Source organism: Chionomys nivalis, chromosome 1, assembly GCF_950005125.1.
Source record: "Chionomys nivalis chromosome 1, mChiNiv1.1, whole genome shotgun sequence".
Lineage (NCBI taxonomy): Eukaryota > Metazoa > Chordata > Mammalia > Rodentia > Cricetidae > Chionomys > Chionomys nivalis.
The window spans coordinates 171,605,099-171,623,561 of NC_080086.1; the positions used below are offsets into that span (position 1 = coordinate 171,605,099).

The following is an 18,463-nucleotide window of genomic DNA, read 5'->3' on the forward strand; positions in this document are numbered from 1 at the left end:
CTGCACAGACTGCTACGTTCTCTTCCTTTACTATCTTCCTACAATTGATTTTGTTCAGTCTAGTCTTCCTTGTAGTTATAAAGTAGCACAACTAAAACCCAGGAAACAAGTTCAAACTCACAGAAATGATAAACTGCTAGTTGCCAACAGATTTTTTTCCATGAAACAATTTGCCAACTTCCCCAGAAATTGCGAATGTGACCATTTTCTTTGAGCACTGTTCCAGAGGAAAGCACCACGGTCTCCCTATTCATGTCTGAAAGCCTGAATCAAACACTCCATGAAAAAACAGGCTCTCATGTAGCTCAGGCTGGCCTGAGAAATCATATGTAGCTGAGTATGGCCTTGGATTCATTACTGCCTGCCTCCTACATACTGGGATTACAGACATGTGCAACCCCACTTGCAGTGGGGATCTAAAGCCTGCATGCCAGGCAAATTGTACTATCCCCAGGCCCCATAAATGTAACTTTTTAAATTTCAAAGTACTTTTGGCAAACACAAGACATCAGGCAGTGTCCATATATAACTTTTTATTAAGAAAATGAACAAAATACATTCTTTCTTCATATATACATTACATACAACATAATTCTACAACTGCAATTGGTCAGCAGAGATCACTCATTTATTCACAAGTAATGACAGCATGTACCAAACCTGGAGTCAGAAAATTACTTTTACTAAAAAGCAGTCCTAGAAAGTCCACACGGATTGAATAAAGACCAGAGAGGACGGTGTAAGCATGGGGACGGGGCCTGACTGCAGCATTTAACAGCCAACATGGCCTAAGCACTGCTGCTGAAGGGAGATCAGACCCAAGAGTGCTGTCCCAGCTCGTACACACCGACCTTCCAGGGGCACTGTCACAGGAATGGAGAGAAAGCAGAACCCAACAAGGTGATTTTCTCCTGTGCACACCAAAAGGAAGTCCAATCTAAAAACTGAGGTGCCAAACTAAAACTTGTGGCTCCTGGCTGGTGTTTACATGTTGTTTTAGGCATTTGTGTAGCATGGTAAGGAGCTCTTACTCCACAGAGATGAACTCCTTGTAGTCTTCAGATTGCACTCCTTTTGTTCTCAGTCTTTTATGAGTGTGGTTTTAACTATGGACATATGAATGTTCATCACCAGCAGAAGTCTGCTCATGACGTGACTGTTCTGTACGCCTGTGACAGTGCCTCAACAGCATAAAAATTCAGTCTTAGGGATAAAATTTCCAGTAACCTGAACAAGTAACACTTCATAATGCCGGGAGCTCTCTTTCCCCAAAGCTCATCGCTAGAGATACACAGAGACTACTTTTCAAACTTTATGGCAAGATAATGCTTGAGGAACATATGCAGAGAAAAGTCACACACTTGCAATCTGGTCCTACCTGCACACCTGGAGCAGAAAGCAGAAAAGCTATTAACATTTGCCTAAAGGCCTTTCTTGGATTTGGTCACTTTGATAAGGAAAAGTAAGGAAAACAAGGTTAAAAAAAGAAAAAAAGGTTAGCCACACCTGGTGGCACACACTTTAATCCTAGTAGCACTCAGGAGGCAGAGACAGATGGATTTCTGTGAGTTCCAGGACAGCCTGGACTACATAGCTCCAGGACAGCCAGAGCTATAATGGGAGACCCTGTCTCAAAAACAAAACAAAGTGTGTGTGTGTGTGTGTGTGTGTGTATGTGAATGGTCTTATCAGTCAGTAAATAAGAGCCTTCCTTCCTTGTACTTATTCCCTACTTTTCTGTAATAGTTATAGTTTTATAATTACAAAATTAATAAATGTTACTCAAATCAGATACACCGATTCCGGATTCCAGAGCATATGTCCTCACCATGAAGGGCTAGGTGCAGACAGACAGGCCTGGGGTGAGAGGCTGTACCACCTGCTGGCCAACTATGATCTTTCACACGTGCGCATGCTCTCTCCCTGGTTGTTTTGAGACAGGGTTTTTCCTGTGTGTAGCTCTGGCTGTCCTGGAATTCTCTTTGTAGACCAGACTGGCCTCAACTCAGAGATCTACCTGCTTCTACCTCCTGAGTGCTGGGCTCAAAGGCGTATGCCACCACCGCCAGTTACTGTGATCTTTATCCAATTTCCACCAAAACTTTGGCCCTGAAGTTCCTTAACATGTGGCATCTTGATTCTGGTCACTTAGTACTTGTATTCACAAAAGCAAACAGCTGACTTTAAACATTTTACCATTTGTCTTGTGTGGATTATAAATATGTCTCCTCCAGAGATGGAAGACCACATGTTCTCAGCGCTAAGGTAAGAAAAAGGTCCTCACCTTAGCTCCCTTGTACTCTTCTGAGACTGGAGACTCAGCTATGCACAGCTTTAGAGTGGTGGTAAGATTTCTTTTCAAAGAGGAAACATAAACGTATAGACTCCCAACAAAATCTGCTCACAGGAAAAAAAAAAGCCACATTCTTTTGCAACCTCTAAATTGAGCAGATGACTAGACATGAAGGATAATCAATAGTATTCAATCTAACTGATTTCAAAAGATACTGTACACATGTCAAAAGGCAGACTGGCCTTTTTAAAGAACACAAGCACAGCGTTTGTACCCAGGCTAAAAGTAATGTTAGGAAAGGGAGCTACAGTGTTCATAAGTGACCTCTGGAAGCTTATAAACACACTATCTTTCTCTCATAAAACCATGAAAAACAATTATATATCTGGGGCTTCAGCTTCCTGAGTGCCCCCGTTTTTCTGAGAGTCGTCTTCTGTGTGCTGTTGTATGTTTCTTCATTCCGATTTAAAAAAAAAATTCTCTCCCCATAGAAACTTACTGATACACAATCTTGCATTTTGGAGTCTGGCATCTACTATTAAGTGGGCTGGGCTGACAATTACTTTTCTGTGTTCTCACAGGCATGATTGGCATTTACATGCAAAATTAGGCCAAGACTTGCAAAGAACAAGTGCTCTATGACCTCAGAAGCAGACACATTAAAAACAACAAGCTACACACTCCTCTGTTCTCAGCAGCAGCTGCATCCCAAGGGTGTAAATACAGCAATACGCTCAACAGTCACTTGCCAAATACAGGCCAGCACGAATGGTTTCTGGCCTTTGGTTGCAACTGGATCTGAAGCTTTGCCAGCTGTTAAAGAACTGAAACATACTCTCAGTTCTTTTTCCAATTTAATCCATCATTTTACAGATGTGTAGAACACCTAAAAGCATAAAGTTATCAGAAACCTGCAACACTAAGGACAAATAAATAGAACCACCAGGATTGGCTAAAAATAATTCAAGGCACAAAACCTGTCTGTGCAATTCTGTATGGATCTGAAGCACACAATGAGCACTTTCTTCCTATTTTAGGGGCTTAGTAAATAGATGAACACCAACCTAGGAACATGAGCTAAGCTGTAGGGCTTTCTTGAGACTTGCTTAACACGGGAGAGAAACAAGTTCCCAAGAGAGTCTCTGAGCAACCCTCACTGGCACACGCGGGCTTGCGGCATATGGAGCACACAGTGTTTCTTTTCTGCCAACTAACTTGGCATCCGCGAAGTAGCGAATGAAACTGAAGAATGATGCTGACTTCAGGTTGATTTTCTAGGGCAGCCAGCTCAAGTACAGAAACTCTTTGCTGGGTTTGAGGCTAGTATGCAAGATGGTCCTGGGCTATGCTTCAGCGATAGCTCAGAAATGATGACCAAGCAAGTCTGTTGTGAGGCCGCAAATTGCATGGTGAAACATTTCACTTGTAGGTCCCCCACTCCCCACCCCGTGGGCTTATCAAGGAGCCAGCCATATGTAGGAAACTACTTACCTAGTTTTAAAATATAAAGATTAGCCCGGGCTGTTCTAAGGTCTATATTTGCAAGAGGAAAAAGGTTAATTACCTAGAAAATGCTTCTTTCTCAAGACTATACAGAGCACAAGTTTTGACCCCCCCGCCCCTTTGATAACTTCTTTCCTAGCACTGAATCCAAAGAATTATTCAAGGTTAGTAATGAAGTGCTTTCTGCCTAGCTTAGCTTTGGGAACCTTCAAAGTTGCGTTTTTTGTTGTTGTTGTTGCTGGTTTTTTTTTTCCTTTTTTTTTAATTAATTTAATTATTAAAGATTTCTGCCTCTTCCCCGCCACCACCTCCCATTCCCTCCCCCTCCCCCAATCAAGTCTTCCTTCCTCCTCAGCCCAAAGAGCAAGCAGGTTTCTCTGCCCTGTGGGAGGTCCAAGGACCACCCACCTCCATCCAGGTCTATTAAGGTGAGCATCCAAACTACCTGGGCTCATTATCCTTTGTAGCTTCCTTCCTGAGGTCAACACATCTCAGGTTAGAGTACGTGTACATATAATAGCTTACTGGGGCTACCTGTGTAGCAGAGAAAAGGAAGATGCATGATTTCATAATCCTTAGAACTGGTTCCTTCCCCGCTCAACACCCTGTCACTGCCACCTTTTCTGTTGTTGATCCCATGGCTGTCGGATGGCATCCAAGCGAGCCCGGCTGTGTTTGGGAACAAGACTGCAAATCTGCAGATAGGATTTACACACAGCTGGAGTATGTAAGAGAAACTAGAACCACCCTTTGCTTTCTGTGTTGTGAACAGGATTCCAATTCACATCTGTGGCTTTCGAAAAAGATAGTAACAGGAATTTTCCAGGAAGGTATTTCTTTCTGAGTACTAGAAAGTCGAACTTACTATACTGACTAAGGACTCCTTAGACCAAGACTACAGATGTTATGGTCTGATGATTATCACTGGCTTTATGACTGAGAAAGCAATTTAGCCACTTAGAGTGGAATCTAAGTTCATAGTCTCTTAATTTTTAAAAGTTTCATTTACTTATTCATTTTGTATATGTGTGCATACGTGGAGGTCAGAGAACAGGCGTGGGAAGCAGGTCTCTACTTCCACCATGTGTGTCCTGCAGGATGAACTCTACCTGCTGAGGTATCTCACCTACCCTAAATTCATGTTCTTCATGAGAAGAGACATTTATATCACTATATTATTTTTACTTAAGAAAACAAGGAATATCAATTATTTAGTGGCAATAAAAGCCATTTCTAATATTCAAACTGTCTCAGAAACTAACCCTGCCCCCAAGCCTTGAGATGGAGTCTCACCATGCAGCTCCAGCTGGTCTGGAACTCACCAGGTAGATAGACTGGCCTTGAACTCACAGAGATATCTTCTTGCTTCTGCTTCCCAAATGCTGGGATTAAAGGTGTGCACCACAATGCTAACAGTCAATTATTAGCACAAATTTCAACTTCAACAGAAAATCAATGCTACTGATGGAGGTAGAAACAGAAAAAAGGTTTGCTAAAAATACAACCAAAAGAAAGGGTGACAGCAGAGGTGACATGCTGATTGCCATAGGCCAGCTTTCTTTCAGAACGTGTATTCTGCCAATAGTTCTATGACAGCTGTTTCCAGTACCAGGAAAAGAAGCTAAGACATTTTTCATAGTGAAAGCTGCCATAGCCATCCCCAAATGAAAATAGCACACACATTTTATAGCAACATCTAAATGTTATTACTTCTTTACCAATATTCATTTTTAATCTCGTTATTCTTGTCATACACAGGAGCATGTATGATTTACAATGATTCGATTTTTTTTAAAAGCAATACAACAGTTCTGAACAGTGTCATAGAAAAATCTAGGAAGTAGTGAATAAAGTTAAATTAGCCAAGAAAAAGAAATGGAAACACAATTCACAGTAATTGGTGAGCAGAATGAATTTAAGGTTAAAAAGTCATCTAAAAAATAAAATCTGAGATAGCATTTATTAAGAAAACAAGAGCATTTGGTGATGAAATCAACGGACTGCAATAACCCCCCCCCCCATAAACAAGCAAACTATTCATGTCATTCATTTGTACTAGTCAGCTCCAGGTAATTTCAACAGATGTGAAAACTCTGAAATTCAAATGACACACCTACATAGAGAAGATTTTATATATATAATATATATATACCTGACATATACTAGAAGCTTTAGATAGCCAAATCACTTCAACAGTAAGACAAATTACAGAGACCAAACACACAATCAAAAGCAACATATAAAAATTAGTATTATTAGTCTAATACAGAAAACAAAAACTGCATTAAAGAGCTCAATGACTTAATCTGTAAATACTGTCTTATAGAGACCTCTATGACATATCTCCAGCAACTATAGAAAAAAAATTTTTTTCTTGTAGAGCCTGCACATCTTAAACCACAGACTAGCTAAAACTTGGTAAAAATTCAGGCAAGAATTTCTGCAAAGGGATGAGCAAGGGTTTTTAAGAAAGCAAGTGCTAGAAAGGGCATTTTTAAAGAGCTTTTGTGACTTTTGTCTAAAGTGCAGACTATCATGACTTCTTCCCAAGAAGTCACTTCAAACCCGAAGTCCCAACCGCCACAGAGTACTCAGTCAGCCAAGTACTTCACACCTGCTTCCTTCGAGAAATAAACGATTATCCAATAACAACAACAAAAAAATTACAAGAAAACTCCTTTATATGCATAATTACCACGAAATTCAATATAACTCAGAGAACAATAATAAGGAACATTCTTTTTTTGACTTATTAAGCAACAATCTCTATCTCCCACTAAATGGTTAAGTTCCTCAGCTAGGTTTTACCTGTCCAGATTTTTAAGCCTATTTTGTCTCATGAAACTGTTACTATGTATTTATTTCTATGTAACTTTTTAAGGCAGATGTGGAGAGAGCCAGTGGGATGACAACTGCTCACACTCACACACAGACTACACATTTCACTCAATCTAGTTTTATAGACAAAGCAAGCACTGGGCCGTAAACCTAACATACTCTTCTATAACAAGCCAGGGACTTAACTTTCCGCTGCTTTCATTTGCTTACTCCTAGACAAAGAATGGCCAGTTTTAGTAGAAATGGAAATCATATCCAAATAGGACTTTGATAAAGGTTAATATTGTTGTCAGCTTTAACAACACAGAGGTGGAAATCCAACTCTGAATTACGTTGTGTGTGTAGAAACACAACATAACTTTGAATCAAACAAACTGGTGGCCAAGCAAAGTCTCGAGCTATTCACCAATAAAATGCAAATGCACTTGTGAAGTGAGTTGTAATTCAAATTCTTACAGAAGACAAGGGTGGAAGTAACATCAGATATCTACAGCTTATTTCTCATTGAAAGTCTTATGAAAAATGAAGATGGAGGTGAGGCTGAAACTGGGGATTAAGTCAAGGAAACAGTTTCCCACTAACTAATGTATCTAAAGCTAAGTGTTTTAATTTGGGACTAAGCTAGAATATGAAAGAAATTTTAAGTAGTAAAGTATACGTATTTGGTTACTTAAATACTAATTTTATTGTTTAAATTATAATATTATGCTGTTACTCTTTACTAAATAAATATATATACAAGTTCTAAATCTGGGTTCTAATGTGAAATGTGAGCGACATGTCGGTCTTGGTCCTGGACATATAAAGCCCTATGCTTTCTGAAGTTATCCCTGGCAGTGCCCCCACTAAATCCTCAAGGCACAGATTCTAACTGACTGTCAGTTACCTCCCCAGTTAGTGAAAGCATCTCACTCAGGCAACTAAGTGGTTTCTTATGATTCAACCATTTAAATATGGTAGTGAAAAATGAAAAATTCCAAACTAAATAGAAATGAGAAAAGATGAAATTAAAGTAGGCATTATAAAAACAGGGAAAGAAAAGCAGTTAAGAGCGAAAAAAGAATCATTGAGGTCAAGAAATGAATTTCATGCAAAAAAATAGACTCTGAGGAATTGATGGACAAACTTAGGGGTGGCAGGGGAAGCACGTCTACACAGAGGTGGTAAGCAGCAGAATTCCATTTGGTTGTACTGTCAAAGTGCCAGAGTTCACAGTGCTCAGCCACGGCTCTTCTATTTTGGCAGTTTCCAGTTCAAGTTCGTTTTGTCAACTACTGATTTGCATCTGTCTTAGACAAAATTAGTGATATACACTTTATGTTCCTGGCTGCTAGTCAGAAGAATCACTTTAGGATTGCAAGTCTTTGAATAGAAAAGATTTACTCAAATGTACAGTTAACTGATTATTCAGTATTTATACAATTTGGTACCTGCTAAACTATACATCATATTTTTCACAATATAAGTACCTACATGTTTAATAAATTACTACTGATTGCTTTGGAATGCTTGTAAAGTTAAAAAGCCATGATTCAATCCTACAACTGGAAGAAATATATTCTTGTTCATCTCAACCGACAAAAATATATTCTCATTCATCCTCAGAAGCAAAACCATGAAGTAAAGACAGAGGGAAAAAACTTATCAGCTCTCATTCCTATACATGACACTTTCTGAAAGTACAGGTCAATTTCATAGTCACTCACTCTTACTCGCTGGCATGTGGATATAAATTCTGCTTTCAACATGGTGGGTTACCAGCTACAAATGACACCCTTTTTGAGCAACTGTGAACACCAACTAGCCAGATGTAGGTTTCTCATGCTACATTCCACAACACTTAATAGGAAGGTATGCTCCTCTGTTCTTGCATACACAAAAATGGCACAATGAAAAGGGCAATTTGTTGAAAAACTCTTAGTATTATTTTTTTTCCTTCTGTCCGTTTAAAAGAGCCCAGTCCTCATGCTCACTGAACGCTTGTGGGCTGTAGGCCACAGGACAACCGCACACCACTACTCTTGACAACAACAGGGAAACGTCAGAAAAAAAATGAAAGCGCAGCTCTGGAACCCATTTTCCCAGATAAAACTGTGACATAAAAATAACTCAGAGGAGAACAAGAGCGCTGGGTCTGCATAACTCGTCAGAGGAGAGTCATTTCTTTCCCAAATCTCTACAAACACACCAACGAAAGAGTGTGCAGGACAGCACCTCTCCTGCTGGTCATCTATAGCAGATCTCTGAAAGTTTCTGGATGATAGCCTTGGTTTCAGGTCTTTGTGATTTGAAGCCAAGGGCTACTGTAATGTCTACTATAAAATATCAATATAGAAATACCAATTTCTGATCAGGTGTCTGGGTCAATCAAGTTTTGCTTTTTGGTTGTATGGCAAAAAGTATAAACTGAAGTCCTCTAGCCTCTCTGTTGTTTAGTATAGTACAAGAGAAGTCAACAGTTACATCAGCTTAACCTACACCAACTGAAGTACACAGCTGTTAAGAATGAGGAAGTTAACTAGTGACATCGCTCACAACAGCTGTGAGGAAGGAAAGTAAAAGGGAAACAAAGGCCAAACAACCCAACAGCAAAACCCCAAATTCCCTCAGCACTGAGTCTACTAACAGTGAGTGCTGTTTTCCTAACTAAAAAGAAACTTTAAAAAAATTGGAAAGCAAAAAAGGGACAAGCCTAATTTTTATTAATATTTGTTAATTCTTCAAAGCTAAAGAAAATATACATAATTAAATGGGAAGTATAGCAATTTCACTTTATTAGCCTAATGCAGGAGTATGAGGAAAAAGGGACTGAGGTCAGGTACGAAGGAGAGGGTTAAAACTTGTGATAATAAGGATCCTTCCAAACTGATGCAGTCCTCAGTCACTGCGACGTCACCTCTGCCCACGCCAACAGCAAACTCCGACTCCTGTCTCCACTTCTAAGCCTAACGCGTCCTCCACTGACTCCCCAGGTTACAGTGTGATGAGGTCTACTAGATTGCCTTTAGGAGGAGTCATGCTGTCAGGAAAGAAATTTACTAAGGTGTCAAAGAGCTGAGTTCTCTGAGCATAGGTGTGATCCACATCTGAAAAGCCTGGGGAAGAAAAGAAAACAAATGTATGTATTAGTTCAATAATTCAACACAACAGAAAAGTTAATGTTACCAGCATCATGTACAATGTGAAATCAAAATCAAGACAGGTTTCAAAACTAGCCAAACTCTACCAACATGATCCTGGTTCTCCCATATCACAACATCTAGAGCAGTGATTCTCAATCTTCCCAGGACTGTGACCTTTAACACAGTTTCTCATGTTGTGATGATCTCCCCCACCCCCAACCATAAAATTATTTTGTTGCTACTTCATAACTATAATTTTGCTACTGTCATAAATTGTAGAGTAAACATCTGTGTTTTCCGATCTTCTTAGGCAAATCTGTGAAAGGGTTCTGACCCACAGGTTGAGAAGCACTGCCCTGGAGGAGGGCTGCAGCAGTGTGGACTTGGCACTATGAGCCTCCTTGGCGTTCAGCACCCACTTCCTCACAGAACTACAACTGTGAGATCCTGTTTTACTTCACAGAGTTCTGTGCAGATTACCTGCAACTATGTGGGAACCTGGCAGAAAGACTTCTGCTTTAGTAATTAATACTGACTTCTCATCTTTCCTTTGCTAGATTATTCCTCCACTACTTCATTGAGGAAATTCCACTCCTCTGTATCTTGAGTGCTTCTGTCCCACTGATGTTTTTGGTAATAAAATGTAACAAAATGACAACAAAGAGATCTTTAGGAAAGCAGGCTAAGATCAGCAAGGTCTTTAGAGGTGAAAGTACTATCAGAGAACTGAGTGAAAACATAGACAACCAAGAGAAAGAAATACCTGTAGAGTACACAGGGAACATTAAGAAATGCTATTATTGTGGTTCTATGTAACATGGTTTATACTAAGCATATTTAATGAGAATAATTAAGTTCTTTTAAGCAAATAAATACCAGAGGGTAGAAGACTTTTTCTTAAAAGACAGGGTTTCTTAATACAAAGGAGTCTTTCCTCCATTTACATCAAGCAACATTTGGTTTTCAAGTCCACACCAACCAATGCCCCGCTTTGGTCAGCCTGTATACTGTTCTTAGCTGCTTCAGACTTCTAACACACAAACTAAATAGTTATATGACAAATGATTTTCCTATTACTGAATGGCTAGCTGGGACATGTTAGCTCTGTTGCATGCCATCAGAAAAAGAACCATGGCTGTGATAGTTTAGGGAAAACACAAATTGGACTGATTCCACTCAACAGTTTTAGGTCCAATTTGTTTTAATCTTATAAAGAATAGAAATAGAACACAACATTGTCAAAGATACCAGCTTCCTGGAAGGAAATAATGCCTTGAGAATAGTTCATTCCTTTTTATTTAAAAAAAAAATTGTTATTATTATTAGTTTTTTTAAGTTTGCAGGGGAAATGTTTCTTCCTTTGAGCTTAGCTTAACAAAGTCTACTATCATATCATAGAAATGAATAGAAGGAAATACTGCAAAATAGTAACAAAGCTTACTTGTGAAGGTGAGAATGTAACCATTTTTCTTTATTAGGCATTTCTGAATTTTCCAAATCACTTTACTTTCAAGACATTGCAAACAGACAGAGGTTTTTGTTTGTTTGTTTTTTGTTGTTTTTTTTTTTTTTTCTTTGAGACAGGGTTTCTCTGTAGCTTTGGAGCCTCTCCTGGAACTAGCTCTTGTAGACCAGGCTGGCCTCGAACTCACAGAGATCCGCCTGCCTTTGCCTCCCGAGTGCTGGGATTAAAGGCGTGCGCCACCACCACCCGGCTCACACAGAGGTTTTGAAAGTACAATGAGAATTCATTGAGAACCTTCACTTTGATGAGTCTGCTGGTAGTGTCTTGCTTGACATGTCCTTATTGTGGATGTATATATGCTCAACTCACCAACTTTTTTGTGGAAGCACCTGTGGGTTTTGTACATCCTCATTCCTGAATTACTGAACTCATTTCAACTAAGAACAGAATATCCACTCATATGACCAACCATCCTTCTTTTTCTTCCATCCCTGCCCCAACTCTATGCACACACATTTTCTGTGGTGTTAAGGAACAAATCTAAGACCTTGCACATTGCAAGTGTTCTGTCTCTGAGCTACATCTTAATCCTCACTATATATTAAATTTGGGAAACATTGATGTTTTAATCATTTTATTATTCACTTATCTCTAAGCAAAAAAAAAATCTACCCCTACATTTGGATTTGAAGTCTCTTTGATCTGAATCAAATCTGCAGCTTCTCCATCTTCTCATGGCACAGATTCTTTTTGTTGCATATAGAAAAGTTGCATAGTGTGCATGTTAAATTTGGATTAACTTTGTCTTGACAGTTCTACGATCAGACACTGGTTTATGCAGTCTTGGTAGAATACTACAGAAGTGATACTGTGCCCTTCTCAGAGCATCATCTCAGAAAGCACGGGTCGTCAGTTGGGACTGATATCAATGATATTAACTGTGATCATAATGTTAACTCAGCCTATGCCAAATTTCTCTGATAAAGTTTTATTTCTACCTCTGATATTAGTAATCTGAGAATGGGGAAAGTGTCAGACACCACATATGTCCCTGTTTTCTTTTTTTCTTAAAAAAATATTTATTTATTTATTATGTATACAATATTCTGTCTGTATGCCTGCAGGCCAAAAGAGGGCACCAGACCCCATTACAGATGGTTGTGAGCCACCATGTGGTTGCTGGGAATTGAACTCAGGACTTTTGGAAGAGCAGGCAATGCTCTTAACCTCTGAGCCATCTCTCCAGCCCTGTCCCTGTTTTCTCAAACCCCAGTACTCAATGATAAGCAGTTACTAGTCACTAGCAATTATATAAACCACTGTGATCTTCTAACCGTGCTTCTTTCTATAGTTGCTAACTGGCATTCTGTTATAAAGATCTCGCCTCCCCACCAACATCTGCTTTTATTCAAGATAGGGTTTCACTATGTATCTCTGGATGTCTGGGAACTCGCTCTGTAGACCAGGCTGGCCTTAAACTTACAAGAGGTTCACCTGCCTCTGCCTCCCAAGTGCTGGGATTAAAAGCATGTGCCACTATGTCCAGAAATATTTTTTATCTTCCCTTTTTAAACTTGTTTGGATCAGTGTGTACTCCTGAATTTGTCTTTTATTCAATATTAAACTCATCATGTGTCACCATTTTGATATTCATATAATCTCAATTTGACCAGTAAGAAACATACCCACAAAATTTTGAACATCTCCATACTTTCTCATATAATAAGCTTTCAAGTTCATTCTTACAAAACCCTGTCAGTCATTTTTCCAAGGAGGCATAATTCTTTGTAGTAGCAAATTATTTGAGAAATACAAAATCAGCCGGGCGGCGGTGGCCCACGCCTTTAATCCCAGCACTCGGGAGGCAGAGGCAGGTGGATCTCTGTGAGTTCGAGACCAGCCTGGTCTACAAGAGCTAGTTCCAGGACAGGCTCCAAAACCACAGAGAAACCCTGTCTCGAAACCCCCCCCCCAAAAAAAAAAAAACAAAACAAACAAACAAACAAAATATCAGTCACACTAACAGTCAACATATCATTTCTACGCCTGGGCATATAAACTCCACTATTAGAATCACCTAAGAGAGTTAGTTTTAATAAGGTCTCATAGACAGTGAGGGGACTCTAAAGTCTATCTGCTTAGTCTTATTGCATTTAAGTAAGTGTATAGGGCCATAGGCTATGCTCACTTATTCCTCAAAAGTATCTTTACTTTCATCACTATTTACCAATTAGGAATCAAAACTGACACTACCATCAGATGGACTATGGAGGTCCTTAGAATACTTTCATAAGGACGGAGCAAATATAGTAGTTTCACAAAAAAATTTCCAAGCCACACAATTAAATAAAATACACTGTATAGTATATTTTTACACTATAACAAAACTAGCATACTCAAAACCATATGCTTACATATGCACATATCTTGATTAAAGATTCTATATTTACAAAGTCACCTAATCACTGGAATTGATTTGTAGTCCCACAATCAAGACTTGTGGCATTATTGTGAATATTTATAGACAAATGCAGAATGGCAGAATCCTGGAGCTGGCAGAGCACATCCCCAGTAGAGTCTGCCTTCTGTTTCAGATCTTGTATCATATGGCTGTCATTTCATGTTGTTCAATTCTGTGCTGTCTGATGCTAACCTGGAGCTGCAATCTAGTGTTTCTAAGAGTAAAAAGTTGTGACATGCCTTTCAGAGACAAGAAGCTAAACAAACTTCATTTAGGTAAGGGCTTTGTCCTCCTGACCATGAGTTCAATGTGAATGAATAAATAATGTTGACTAAATAAGGACATATTAAATAGAAACACCAAGGAATCAATGTAATGCAATGATCTCTTGGAGGGGCTACAGAAATCTAATTCTGAGTTTTTCACAAGAGTCACCTCAATTAGTGCAACATTTTCTAGTTCCACCCACTTTCCTGCAAATATCATTTTTCTTTATGGATGATCAAAATTCCACATATGTATGCACCACACTTTCACTGTCTAGTCATCTGTTGATAGACATTTAAGGCAGTTCCATTTCCCTGCAAACAGAGCAGCAATGAAAAAGGATGTGCAAGTATTTCTGTGGTGGGATACAGAGTCCTTTAGGTACATGTCCAGGAATACATGTCTGGGTCATACTGTAGTTCTCTATAGCTTTTGAGAAGCCTCCACACTGGTTTCCACAACTGCTACACCAGTTCACATCACCACCAATACTGAACAAGGACCCTCTTTCCCCGTGTCCTTTGCCAGAGTTTGTTCTCATGTTTCCTTGAGGACAGCCATTCTGAAGACTGCAGTGAAATGGAGTCTCAAAGTAGTTCTAATGTGCACTTTTCTGATGGCTAACCTTTTAAAGACATTTATGGGCCATTTGAATCTCTTCTTTGGAGAACTGTCTGTTTAGTTCACTGACCCTATTACTGATTGGCACAATTAATTAATTAATTAGTTAATTAATTAATTAATTAAGGCTTTTGTGTATGTGAGCTTAAATTCTGTATCTCTTTATATATTTAAGTTGCCTAAAGTACAGCTGGTAAAGATTGTCGCAGTTTACTATGCTGACAGCATTCTGCTGTGCAAAGGCTACTTCATGTGACCATTTCCTACACTACTGGGGTTCTATGACTTTAGTTACTTCAATCACCCATTAATACATTCCATTCCTAGCACCATAGTTTTTTCAAGTAATTCATTAATACTAAATAAGAGTACTTCTTAATGAAGACTAATACTCATATCTGAGAAGTTTGAGGGGAAAGAACCTCAAAGGAACTAGAGGAATCAATTTATCAACCATTAACAATTTTCACTTCTAAAGAAAGATAATTTACTTTCCAAATATTTCATTCCCATTTATCAACTCCTGACACCACACAACTCCCCAAAGAACAGAGAGAAAACAGCCCACCCAATCAAGTGTTGATTCCAAAGTAGTGCTACAAACACTGGTTTATTTGACCATGCTTTCTTGCTATCAGCCTGCTTCAAGTGGCATATGAACTGTAAACTGCAACCAAGAACTGGCGAGTGATGCCTGAGAAGTAACCTTTTAACACTATTAAAAATTGCAAACAATTGTTTGAATGCACACCTCACCTAATGCTCTATACAGGAGACCAAAATCCAAACAAACATTAGTGCAATAGGATAAACTGCATTTATCCTTACCTAGAGCTGTGAAGTCTGAGCCAGATTTGAACAGAGCTGAGGCTAGGAGTTGAAACTGTAAAGAGATACAGTAGCAAATTAGCAGACACACTTAAGAAAAATAACTTCGCGACTTTTCATTTATTATAGCAGCTACTTTTAAGTATTCGTTACATAGATCTAATCACCAAATGTTGGTGATACCCCCCACCACCACATTTAGATTGAAAAAAAAATCATGTTGGTTTTTCTACTTTATTTTTTATTTTTTGAAACAAGTTTTCACTGTGTAGCCAGGCTAGCCTTGAACTCATAGGCCTTCTATCTCAACCTCCTTGGATGTCTTTAAATTTTCAGATAATGTTTACACACTGACATTTTGTAAGGCTCAACTGTCTTTTAGAAGTCTGAAATGGACAAATATTCTAGATTTATCTTTCATTTTTATTTTATGTCTATGGATGTTTTGGCTGCATGCCAATATGTACACTATGTGAGTTTCTGATACCCATGGAGACCAGAAGAGGATGTTGGATGCCCTGGAACTAGACTTACATATGGCTGTGAGCCACCGTGTGTGCTGGGAACTGAACCCAGGTCCTCTGGAAGAACAGCAAGTGCCCTTAACTGCTGGTAGTAATTTCCCCAGTCCCCGTCTGGGGAAATTTTTTCTCATAGTAATATCTTTGCTTAGCTCTCACAGCATAATTACAAAGGATTCACATAGATTCAGGAATTCATCTGATTTCTGAGTTTATGTAGAATTAATTATAGCTTTTTAAATGGTCAATAGAATTACTGATAGAGACACTGGGGCTGGAATATTTCTGAAAGATTTTTAATTACAAACTCAACTATGTAACAAATATGGAATTCTTTAAGGTCTTTTATTTCTTATGTCAGTTTTGATAAATTACATCTTTTTTTTGGTAAACTACATTTTTTAAGTAGTCTTCTGTCCATTACATTACATTCTTCAACGTGCTGATGAGGTTTTTTCTATTGTTTCCTTTTGTTACTCTTCTCATACTGCTGAAGTTCTAGTGACCACATCACTGTTTCATGCTGTGGGGTTTGGAAGACAATGACCCCCAAAGGGAGTGGCACTATTAGGAGGTGTGGCCTTGTTGGAGTAACTGTGTCACTATGGGGATGGGCTTTGAAGTCTTTTTCTCAAACTTCCCTCAGCATGACAATCGATTTCCTGTTACCTGCATGCCGCCACGCAGCCCTTCATGATGATAATGGACTGAACCTCTGAAACTGTAAGCAAGCCACCCTCAATTAAATGCTTTATCAGAGTTGCTGTGGTCATGGTGTCTCTTCACAGCAATAAAAACCCAAAGATACATGTGATGTTCATAGTTTATGTTTTCATTTTTTTCTTCATGAATCTTGATAAAAGTTATTTACTTTTTCAAAGAACCACTTTATGTTTTCTATTTCAATAACGTTTTATTTTATCTTGACTTTTTCTTTTTTCTTTTCTAACTCCTAAAATGAAAAATAAACTTCACTGATTCCTTATGGAGAAGTGCCAGAGAAATCTGTTCTTTTAACAAACTGACAATGTAAACTGAACTGATAATATAATTGTAACAGATATTAAACTGAATTACAGAGCTCTTTCCCAAGTTTCTCAAATGTCCAACTGCAAGCCAAACACCTCAACCTGGTCTCACAGGCATTTCTTGGACATATGCAAAATTAGGCTCCTATCTCAATCAGGAGCCTCCAAGAGAAAAGCACCTTTCAACTCATTGTTCTTTAACTATATTTAAGCCATCATATGTCCATTCTACCTTTAAGTATACTCAGTCTCTAATCTATTTTGACTTCTTACCACTCCACTGTGATCTGAACTACCATAGCTTATTGTTTAGACCTTTGCCACCTCTCTCACAAGTCTTCCTGGCTCTACGCTTGTTCCCTATTGGTCTTTCCTCAATACAGTAGTCAGGGTGGTCTAATTAAAATACAGAGACCTTGTCATTCCCATGCACCATACCTGGAAAGTCCTTAATCACTCAAAGTAAAAGCTAAAACAGTCCTACCCAGGTTTATGAAGCCATTCATCCTTTCCAATCTCTCTGTACACGCCTCACTTCACACTTCTTCAGTTCTTCTGACTTCTCCACTTCAGTAAGCATGGGCTTCTTGCCATTCTCCTAAACCATGCCAGAATGCTCACACACCTACAAGGATCTCTGTCCAGCTGTGGGAAAGTGTCTTCACTACACTGTCTCCTCAGAGACTCCCTTACGTTTTTCAATCTGATTTCTATTGAGGCCTAGTATGATGAACCCATTTAAAACTTCAACTGCCCCAATTCTTACCCCTATAAATTATGATCTCCTTTAGGCCCAACCTCCTGCCACTGACTTTTTGACACAAGGTCTTATGTAGCCCAGGCTGGCCTTGAGCTCACTGTGTTGCTGAGGATGACCCGAAATGACATAGCCTCATGCCTTCACCTTCCAAGTGTTGAGGTTTCAGGTGTGGGCTGCCTCGTGCTGCTCTTTAACTTTTCTTGCATTATATTAGCCTTCCATACTTAACCAAATGATAATGGACTGTGTGATTTGCTTATTTAATATGCTTATTATATTACCTCCCTTATTAGGATGTTAGTACCTTCTGAACAAGCCTTTTCTAGAAAAAATATCATTTTTATTAGCATATGTTAATTACACATAACAACATGTTTCATCATGACATTTTCATACATGTATAGTACATAATGTATATATACCTAACTTTTCTAGGTCCCCTCTTACTACCAACTGATCCTATTTCTCTTTTTATGATTTTTTTTGTTTTATTTTGTGGGCTTTTATTTCTTGTTCTTTGGTGGTTGTTTATAAACTACCTCTTATTAATCTAAACAAACAAACGAACAAACAAAAAATATGATCCCGAGGGGATTATTTACAAAAGCATGGGCTCAATTTAATTTTTTTATAAAGTTTATTGGAAGTTCATTACCAATTCAGAACCAAAGTCCTAAAGACTGAAGGAAACAAAGAACCATGTTTTGATTTACAATGGTAAATTGTAGCTGTCACTCCTAATACTAGTTATAATAC

At 38.7% G+C, this 18,463-nt stretch overlaps 1 protein-coding gene across 2 annotated transcripts in view; it reads right to left on the reverse strand.

The window, feature by feature from the left end:
- Positions 1 to 4,141: 4,141 nt before the first annotated feature.
- Mkln1 (muskelin 1) overlaps positions 4,142 to 18,463 on the reverse strand; it is a 122,668-nt gene continuing 108,346 nt past the window's right edge. For both annotated transcript variants that reach the window (XM_057762666.1, XM_057762674.1), the window contains 2 exons: positions 15,399 to 15,453; positions 4,142 to 9,729 (listed from right to left, as the gene is read on the reverse strand). In XM_057762666.1, the coding sequence (XP_057618649.1) occupies positions 9,608 to 9,729; positions 15,399 to 15,453 (177 nt within the window). In that variant the 3' untranslated portion in view covers positions 4,142 to 9,607. The remainder of the gene's footprint in view (positions 9,730 to 15,398; positions 15,454 to 18,463) is intronic.